General features: G+C 48.1%; 1 protein-coding gene across 1 annotated transcript; it reads right to left on the bottom strand.

The window, feature by feature from the left end:
- Nucleotides 1-8,187: 8,187 nt before the first annotated feature.
- LOC119338946 (proline-rich receptor-like protein kinase PERK2) lies at nucleotides 8,188-9,413 on the bottom strand. Its single transcript, XM_037611150.1, has 3 exons — nucleotides 9,376-9,413; nucleotides 8,444-8,890; nucleotides 8,188-8,355 (listed from the first exon to the last, which is right to left on the bottom strand). Exons 1-3 carry the CDS (start codon nucleotides 9,411-9,413, stop codon nucleotides 8,220-8,222), a joined length of 621 nt encoding a protein of 206 aa, XP_037467047.1. The 3' UTR covers nucleotides 8,188-8,219.
- Between the last annotated feature and the right edge of the window lie 502 nt (nucleotides 9,414-9,915).

Raw genomic sequence — 9,915 nt, 5'->3', positions numbered from 1 at the left:
GCGTGGGCCCCATGTGTCTGTGGCCCAGAGGGGCTAGCGGGCATGGGTGCGGCGCTCGCCCGAACGGCGCGGGCGTTGGGCGCGGGCGCACCCGAGCGGGCACTCGCCCGCAGGGTGGGACGAGGCCGCCGGGGCTGGGGTGGACACGACCAGCGAGGAGGAGCGCCGACGGGTGCTGCGGGCGCCGTGGGGAGCAGCACAGGGCGAGGGGCAGGGGGCTCGCGGTGGCCAACGGCGATGCCAACAGTGGCGGTGGTCGCGAGCGCGTGCATACGGGGACAGAGGAAGAGAAGAGGCCGGGGGCCTCACCGGCGATCGTGGGGACTAGGCAGTGGGCTCGGGGAGGGTTGGGGACGACGTCGACGGAGTCGAGGCGGAGGAGCTCCGGGAGGAGGACGAGGACGCGAGGTGGTGACTCCGGCGAGGGGGCTCCTGCGGCGGGGTCCCGGGCGGCGGGGTCGCGGCGAGGCGGCAGTCGAGGTGGAGGGCGACGCAGTTTCGGGTGACGTCGTGGGAGCTCGCCCAAGTGGCTGTCGATTGCGGTGGCGAGGCGCGTTTGAAGGGCAACGCGGCGCCGGGCTCGGGTGCCGACGTGGATGACGACGGGGAGGGGTTTCTCCGGACGGCGTCGGCGAGGTCCAACGATGGTGCGGCGTCGAGGAGGCGGGGCGAGGTAGCGGGCGGCGCCGGAGACGACGAGCGGCGTCGGCGCGCCGGGGTCGAGGGCAGCGGGCGTACAGATCGAGCGGGGGGCGAGAGAGAGTGGGGGGGCTCGATCCCGATCCAGGAGTGGATCGGGGGGAGGGAGAGTGGGGGCGCGAGTAGGGGGAGTGGGGGTGTCGGTGCCTAGGGTTTCGGCACCAGGGGGTTAAGGGAGTGGGGTGGGCCGGCCGGTTGGCCTTTGCCCAGTTGGGCTGGTGGCCTGCTGGGCCGAAGCCCAGTGATGGGGGTTTGCTTTTTTTTCTTTTTTACTTATTTTCTTTAATGTTTTCATTTAAAGTTTCTTTTATTTTAGTTTTATAAAATACCCAGTCAGCACCTAAATTAGTATTACTAATTAGTCCACTGCCACAATTATTTTGGCACACTACTAATTTAGTTTTATTATTATAACTTTATAAAAGGCATCTAATTAATTGTTTTTGCTGTCATTTCTATTACTTTAGTGCATTTAAATATTTTATTAAAAGATAATTTATCCACCAATATTTACTAAGGATTATTAGACACATTAGGAACAATTTAGTTTTGACTTTTGAAAACTTTAATTGTTTAACTTAAATTCAAATTTTGAATATGAATCGTTTCGAACTAACGTGAGATTATCAACAGTAATCCGAGGTGACATGGCATCCTTAATGTGGGGTTACTATAGCCTAATTATCCGGGCGTCACAACCGCGAGAGCCGTCGAGATGTATCCCGCGTGCTCGTCACCATCTCTGGTCTGAACCAATCCGTAGATCAGATCGCCATCATATATCCGCCTTGGACAGGGTCTGCACCACGCCATGCCGCCGCGGGAAGCCCTAGCTTCACCGGCCGCCACCATCCAGGGCCGCCGCCCCGGGATCCAGACCAACTCCGACGAAGAAGAAGGCCACCATCACCAAGCCAGAGCCGGCGCCCCAGACATCCTCGTGTTGCAGATCAAGTCCAGGAGCAGTGCACCGCTGACGGCGATTGAGATCGGCAGCACAACGAATTAGCCCAACTGAGTCAAGGCCAGATCCGTCGTTGCTGGTGCCGGCCTCCACCGCCGCTGCCGCACCACATCCATGTCGCCGCCGATCTGGCCGGAAAGGAGCGCCGCCTCCCAACCAGATCGAGATCCAAGGAGAAAACCGCCGCCGCCGCCACGCCACAAGGGCTTTACCCTGTGACGCCCCGGACGACGGCGGCGGAGGGGAGCGGAGGTGAGGCGCGGATGTAGGAGGAGGGCGGGGGCTCCCCGATGCGGGGCGGCGCCGCCGCACGGGGGAGGGGAGGGGAGCGCAAGGTGGATATAGTTGATGATGCTGCTTTTAGTCCATCCATAAGCTAGTCTTGGGATTTTCATCCCCGAAGTCGAGCTTCAATCCATCACCTTCAGAAAGGACATGATGCAAATGTGTCTACAATGCCTAATCAGAGATCTTGTGTTTTACACATACTCGTCGTTGAAGTCGTCTCTACCATCATCTCTTGTTCGGCCATCGACGCCCCGATAGACAGATACCTCTGGAGAAGATATCGGAAGACAATGACATCTTATACCGCCTCACCTACTGTAACTCTCGCACCACCTTCGATCTAGCAACAACAGACATGACTTATCGCCACTATAGGAGACACCAGGTGTAGCATCTGCCGGTAGTAGGCCCTCTAGGGCCGTCTGTGGGGGCGACATGTGAGTCAAAGTCTTGTGTGTAAGTACACACAAAGGAATTACTCAGTTACCGTTGAGTTTCATTTGTGAAATATGCCATAGTACGGATTAATGATGGAGCGGTACTAATTCTTTTTGAAATAGCCTTTCGCCTTGTTTAATAGTATGAAACAATCATCACATTCATCACATTCATAGAAGAGATGCAACTGTGAAATAAATAAGGAGTTTGCTAAAGGAACAACACAAGATATGTCCATGCGAAAATAAAACTCGAGACACGATTTCTCAGAGACTAGAAGTCAACTGATCTTTCACTGTTGGAGCATTACTATTTACTAATTAATTAAGATCAGCTAAACCGATCTTTTTATCTAGCTAGGCTGTGCTGCATTTGCATGGCAAGTCTTAGTTTTCACAGAGACAAGAGATCACCTCCATTGTACACTGTATAGTAGCATTGCGCCCCTTTCACACACGTCCATATGCATTGTAACTAGATCGGGATCACGCCAATGGCGCGGGGTGCCGGTCCCAACGTTTTGATCAAGCATGTAATGCTAAGTCAGTAGTAACCCAAATTTAGCATATGCATACAAACAGAATAACAATAAAGTGAAGAAGAAACATTCAACTATTATAGAAGCAAGACATGGGCTCAGTATCAGCTTGAGATTATAAGGTAGAATTGGTTTCAGTGCGTTCATAAGATCACAAAAGATAACCACCTGACATGAAAATCGATACCAAAAATGCAGCCACTCGACATGGAAGTTCGATACCACAAGCGTAACAAAGGAGAGACAACTACAAAGCATACTAATAAGTGGCTTCACTCAACTGCCTTGTCAATCAACTTCATAGGCGCCACTGCATACTAATAAGTGATTCCACTCAATTGCCTTGTCGATGATCTTCATAAGCACCACTTCACATGAACCTGTGCATGTCCCAACGATGTGGTCAAGAAGGTAATGATCAAATGATATGATGCGTTAGTAGGAAACATGGTTTAGCATACAGATTCAATAGGACAATGATTTTTTCTGGTTTAAGAGAAAGAAGAAACATCAAATTGGTCCAACATGTAAGATTTCACTATACTGTAAATCATTTGGTACATCAAAAAATACAGTACTTGTTCGGAACTAATGAGTGTATTAGTATCTATAGAATAATTGATCTGCAAGCTCATGAAAAAGAAGATACATTTAATTTGTTCCAAAAGCAAGGCAGGACAATTAATCTGCGTCCAGTTCAGCCAAAAGAGTTTAGTTATACGACACTAAAAGCAGGCCAGTGGCAATGCCAAATAGAAAAAACTGGATCACATCAAGTTAATAACAAAGAATAAGAATTCAAGATACCAAAAGCTTCAATGTTAATCTCCATGTTCCAGAACCATGCATCGTCGACAACATAATATAACTAAACATAAATACTTTACACATAGACCATTTCACTATTTGTAGGAGATAAACAGAACATACGGGTATATGTTAGGACATTTAGTACCATGACTACATAGAAGATTTATGTACAAAACAAAACTGAAATTCTTCCAGCCCCACGTCAAACATTCAGTCATAAAATATATTCTTTATCAGGTTTTCAGTATCACAATGGGTTAAAAATCACATTGTCAATGTAAAGATACTATGTGCCTTTCTTTCTTTTGCTCCATTTGATCTGAATATCTCTATGAATACTCACAATTCATAACAATCTCCAGCCTTAAAAGTGAAAGATTTCAGTTCTCATCTAAACCACTTCATTAATAACTCAATGCATCAATTTTCTCTTTACTTTGACACATTAACAAAATGATGACATGCATGAGCTGAAGTACTGAAACCTTTATAGCTAGGGGGCCAATTTGGCAACAGACTGGACTGGAAGCTAGGTGTCGAGCTGGCCCGAGACCCCGTTCGTCTCTATCACAGTGGCAACCTGCAAGCCAAGATGATGGGAGGAGTTGCAGTCCAGGAAACAGCCTCTCTCTCTCTCTCTCTCTCTCTCTCTCTCTCTCTCTCTACTTGCGCCGCTGCTCTAAGCCAAGAAATAATTGAACCTAGCAAGATACCTGTTGCAATATAAGGGAAGCTAATGATGCATGTGAGGCTGCAGATTGTCACACTCACCTACAATAAACTCCATTCAAATCCTTTGAAGCATCCAATTTCTGCATAAACCAAAGAGGAAAATTGCCAAATTAGCTTACCCGCCCACCAAAAAGGATATAATGTAATCTCTTTGTTGCTGAAATTTCAAGCAGAACAAAAAAAACTAAGAGATGCTATTATTACTTTAAGAGATAACAACATTTTTCATTATTATTTGAACAGGGCATACCCTGTTCCAGTAAAAACAGAACTTCAATATATTAAGATTCATTTACATGTGATGCTATTGGAGGAACAACTAAATAACTAATCATGATTCTGATCTATCATGACATCTCAATGGCCACCTCTTTCCTATTTTGTTCTCTGTACAGTGTTTTTATTCATCTTTAGTTAGTCCTGGTCCTTGATTTCTATAGGTGTATCACCCAAAACACACAATCTTATTTAACACAATCTTATTTATGGCCATCAGGACTTAGAAATTAGCGGGAAAAAGTATAGAACTACATACAGACAAAATATAGATAACTCGGTGTGCTTTTCTTTTTAGAGAAAGAAACGGACCTATTAGGTCCACCAACACCGTCGATACCCAACCAAGCTACTTGGGCTCGTGAAAACGACGATCGTGGAGGAGAGAATGACGGCACCGACGAAAGGGCACGCTCCAACTTTGGATCACAGCTCCACCATCAACCTAGATGAGCAGCAGAGCATCACAAACCGAATCACAGTAATAGAAAGGCAACCAAGGAAAAAAGCTCACCGGTGGGCACCTTGCCGTCGGCCATCACGGAACCTGAGAGAGGCACAAAAAACTTGCGGAGACGTGCACCTCCTTCGCCCACCATCGTGCAGGGAAGACTGACCGTACAAATCATCACCGGGCTCAGGGAGGGCAGAGGAGCTCGCCATTGAGCTGGATCAAACCGTGACACTATCAATGAATTTTTCTGCTTTCTTACGTGCTTAATTCGGCCTTATATGGCAATCCAGCCCTTGCAGCAGATATGGAGAAACCTGAAAGACAAAATACCATTAAATTTTTCAGGACTAAAATCTCACAAATCTCCTTTTATACAACATTGAGCTAGCTCCCTAAGAAATTACTACTCTCTGGTTCAAATTTCAAGTTCTGGCCGGGTGACTGTGACTGTACTGTATAGGTGAAGAACAAACTTGTGGTGATTTGAGGTGTGCAGTGCCACCTGATCAAAGTGCCCTCAACAGAAGCTTATGCTATCCAGACCTTACACACATGGACTATAACCTAACCAATGCAATCTGAAGTACGCCAACTGAACAAACAATAAACATATACGTAATCGAAAGTTTGTTGTTGTAGGTCTGCAAGGACAATAGGATTCATGGAAGAAGTTATTATACATCTTAGAACCCAGAAGAAGTGATGGTGATCAACTACTGAATGTTTGAATGAAGACCATGAGTTGTTCTCTCTGACAATTACTTAATGATGGATTTACCTTGAGGAGGGAAGCAAGTGCAGACTTGAATTCGGTCCTGACGGCATGAAGGTCATCCATTGTGGATTCATCCTCCGACGCAACAGCCTCCTGCACTCGCTCTCAGATACCTGCGCCGAGGTTCGGCTTCACCGTGTTCACCCACTCCGCGTGGTTTGCTTTGAATTCAGACCTGAAGACATGTGGTACACTTAATTTCATCCATGTGCATAAGTACAATTTGGAGTGAACTGCTGGCATTTCTATTACAAAGATGATTGAGTTCATCTGACGGTAGAATCATGAAAACGACACCATTTTATGATATATGTGGTTGCGCTTAGTGTGAGTAAGTAGGTATGTTGTGGTTGCACACCTTTGAAGGACCCGCATGACATGTGAGATGGCAGACAGAGCCGGCACACAAGATGATGATGCTTCAGTCGCAGACAAGCCATTCATGAACTTCCCAACACTCGGAACGTTGCTGGAGACGAAATCGCCAAGGTTGCCATTGTCCACCACTGCATCACCTGCCAGTTAGTCACCAAACACGCCTCAAAAGGTTCAGAAACTTATACAAGTAAGCTGCCCTGCTCTGCTATAAACTACATCAAGGGGATGAGTTCGAGTTGATGCTACATACTCCCAAATACCTTGGCCGCCGAAGCGTTGAGGATCTCATAGATGCAGTCGTCCACGGAGCCCAAGATCTTGAAACAGACTGCAGGAATGTGCAGCGTCATTGGCGTCCGGCGGCAGCAGCACGTCGGTGACACGGGGAAATGTAGCCATATCTCTAGAAAACCACCCTGCAATCATATAAATGAATGAACAGATGGATAATTTGCCCGCTAAACACTGACGGTAGCACGGTGAACCTTTTTTTTTATCCTTTTATATTAAGAAATAAAAGGTTTATTATGGCCTTTCATCAATGATTTAGTTACGCCTGAACCTATAATAAGTAACAGTAAACCAGAAGAAACAATTATTCCTAGGAGGCATGTTGCCAACAAGTTTCTTGTTGGACTGCCTAATTTTGACATCTAACAATGATGCATATCATTTTAGAAGACTAAATATCTTACCCTGGATCCGTAAATGGCAGTTGGTGCTATTAGCGACACATCAATTTACTTCCACCCCCTCTGCATTATCTTTCCTCCATTGAATGACGCTGAGAACAATTCCTTGAACCTGCAATTGGAGATCATATTTTAAACTAAATTAGTTTCTAATCAATAAACCTGCAATTGGAGATCATATTTAAACCAAATTAGTTTCTAAGGCAATAACCAGTAGTAAAGCTAGCAAGAACAATTAGTTCATTACCTAATGCAATATCTACAAGACCATCGCCAAAAATCTTACTACCTCTTGCACACCTAAAATCAGTTACCTGCAGATTCCCTATCATCCTATGTTAGGTCTTCAACATGATTGTTGATTGTTCCAATATTTTCCTATACGGGAAGAAAGAACAGACATAAAAATTATAGACCTGGCTACTTTAGCATGTATATGATTATGATCCCAAAAAGTAACTGGTTCTGTTGTGTGGACAAAAGGCGAATCAACAGAAATAACATCTCCTTGTGTGTGCACTCGACCAAAATAAATGACCCCTTACATGGAGATATGTTTTTATCTCGTTAGCGCGATCCACATACTATAGAATTACCAGCTGGTGATACTAACCGTCCTTTAAAATTCAAGTTAGTTTGCTGGAAAAACACGAAATCAATGACCAGTAGAAACATAGGATCAAGAATGGCTATTACCTGCCCACGAACATAATTTTACAGAGTGAAAAGAAAACAGCAGCCCAAAAAGAATAGTTATTACTTGCCAGCAAGATCAACCAAGGCAAGATTTCCAGGAAGAACTTGACTACCATATCATCCTTTCTGCTTGTGTTTTACAGTAAAAAGAGAGGAACAAACAGTATTTTCCAAGTGAGCTATTAACTGATCGTATCTGTAACTGTCTTTGTAGACTCACAATCTCAACATTTTAGACTATGCTATTCTGTCAAATCAAACCATATTTGTACTTGGAGATATAAAAAAGAAGAAGACTCAGTTTGGTCGTCCACGTGAACGCCACTTTGAGAAAGGGCTCCCGTTCTTTCTCCAGGCAGTAAAACAAACTCAAAGTATACTATGAACTCAATTGATCTTGTCTCTCTAATTAATAATCTAAGAAGCAGCAGGTAATTGGAGTACTGACCACAACATGGGGCTCGAAGGGGTGCTATTCTTCAAGGAGTGGGAAGATGGGGGCGACATCGTGGTCCTCCATCGTGGCCTCCTGTTCCTCTTCGGATCTCCCCCACGACCTCCATGGCCTCCTCTTCTTCCTTGCCCCGTGACCTCCATGGCCTCCACCCCTTTCTCCTAGTTCTCACATGTTGGCGAACGAGCAAGAGGAGGCAAAGTATTAACTGCTTGAATCGAAGCCGAGAAGGGGATAGTGACTGCTTACATCAAGATAGAAGCCCAAATTGCTCCGGCGCCCGCCCCGACCGCGCCGCCACCTGCTGCACGTGCGACATCAGTGAACGGAGCGCCGCGGCCGCGCCGTCCACCGCCGCCACGGACGCCATCGCCGGCGCCGTTGATCCGCTGCTCTCCTCTGTGACCGCTGCCGCCGTCGCCGGATGAGGAGCGAGTGAGGGAGGGAGGCGGCTGCGGGAGGAGTCGAAGCAGACGGGCAAGACGGCAGGGCGGGACGGCGGGGCCGCGGTCATCGGCCACGGCCACGGCGAGCGGGACGGGCGGGGCAGGGCGGGGCGGTAGGGCGGGCGAGACGGCGGGGCCGTGGTCATCGGCCACGGCCACAGCGAGCGGGACGGGCGGGGCGGGGCGGGGCGGTGGGGCGGGCGAGACGGCGGGCGGCGGGACGGGCGAGACGGTAGGGCGGGGCGAGCGGCTAGGGTTCACCAGGGGAGCCGGCCCTTTTATACCCCCACCACGCGAAATTACCAAAATGCCCTAGTGGGGGCATGGTATTTACTCCCTCCATTCCCAAATAATTGTCTTTCTAGCCATCTCAAATGGACTATAACATACGAATGTATGTAGATATGTTTTAGAGTGTAGATTCACTCATTTTGCTCCGTATGTAGTCATTTGTTGAAATCTCTAGAAAGACAATTATTTAGGAACGGAGGGAGTACATTATGTTGCCATTACTATTCATTCCAGCAGTGTTTCTTCCGGATCCGACGGCCCAGATCCTCCCACCTCTTGATCCAACGGACGAAAACGCATAAGAGAACGCATCCAACGGCCGAGAGTGCCCTGAGCTCTGAGAGAGCTCGGGAAGCCTCCGATCCCTTATTTCTCGATACCAAATCCCTAATATGTTCACTAACTAATAATCTGTTCGTATATAGTTCCACCCACCATGCATACAGTATGCCACATTGTGCACTGTTTGAGCTAATCGTCATAGCTGGTACATGGCGCTCTTGGAAGCCACTACTTTATTGGGGAGGCCGCCGGTTCCGGCTGGGCCTTCGGGCGGGCGAGGGGGGTCGGGCTCCGGCCCTCGGCTGGTCGTTCCGGGCGATGCTGCGGTGGTAGCTGCAGGACGGGGAGCTGCACCACCAAGGCCACCGACCCCTCCTCCCCACGTCGTTGCTCGCCCGCCCATGCCGTAGCAGTCCAACGGTACTGTGGCTGTGCCCCGAGGTCAATGGGGGGATGACGGCTACGATGCCTATGGGGCTGGCCAGCATCGTGGCTCTTCGTCCACGGGTGGCGGTCGTGGTTATGCTTGGCAAAGTGATGGGTCGGTTGAGAGGCCGTTCTTGGGTCCTTCAGGCGGCTTCGTTGAGGGGCCTTCTGATCCGGGTCATCGGCAGCGAGGAGGTTACCGAGGCCATCGTGGTGGTCGGGGCGGCCGAGGGGCCCGGTACCGTCCACGTCCTCTGCCACCACCTGTTGTTGTCG

This window comes from Triticum dicoccoides, chromosome 7B, assembly GCF_002162155.2.
Source record: "Triticum dicoccoides isolate Atlit2015 ecotype Zavitan chromosome 7B, WEW_v2.0, whole genome shotgun sequence".
In the NCBI taxonomy this organism is placed as follows: domain Eukaryota; kingdom Viridiplantae; phylum Streptophyta; class Magnoliopsida; order Poales; family Poaceae; genus Triticum; species Triticum dicoccoides.
The sequence above is the reverse complement of the archived record's forward strand: the minus strand, read 5'-3'. Positions and strand labels throughout refer to the sequence as shown.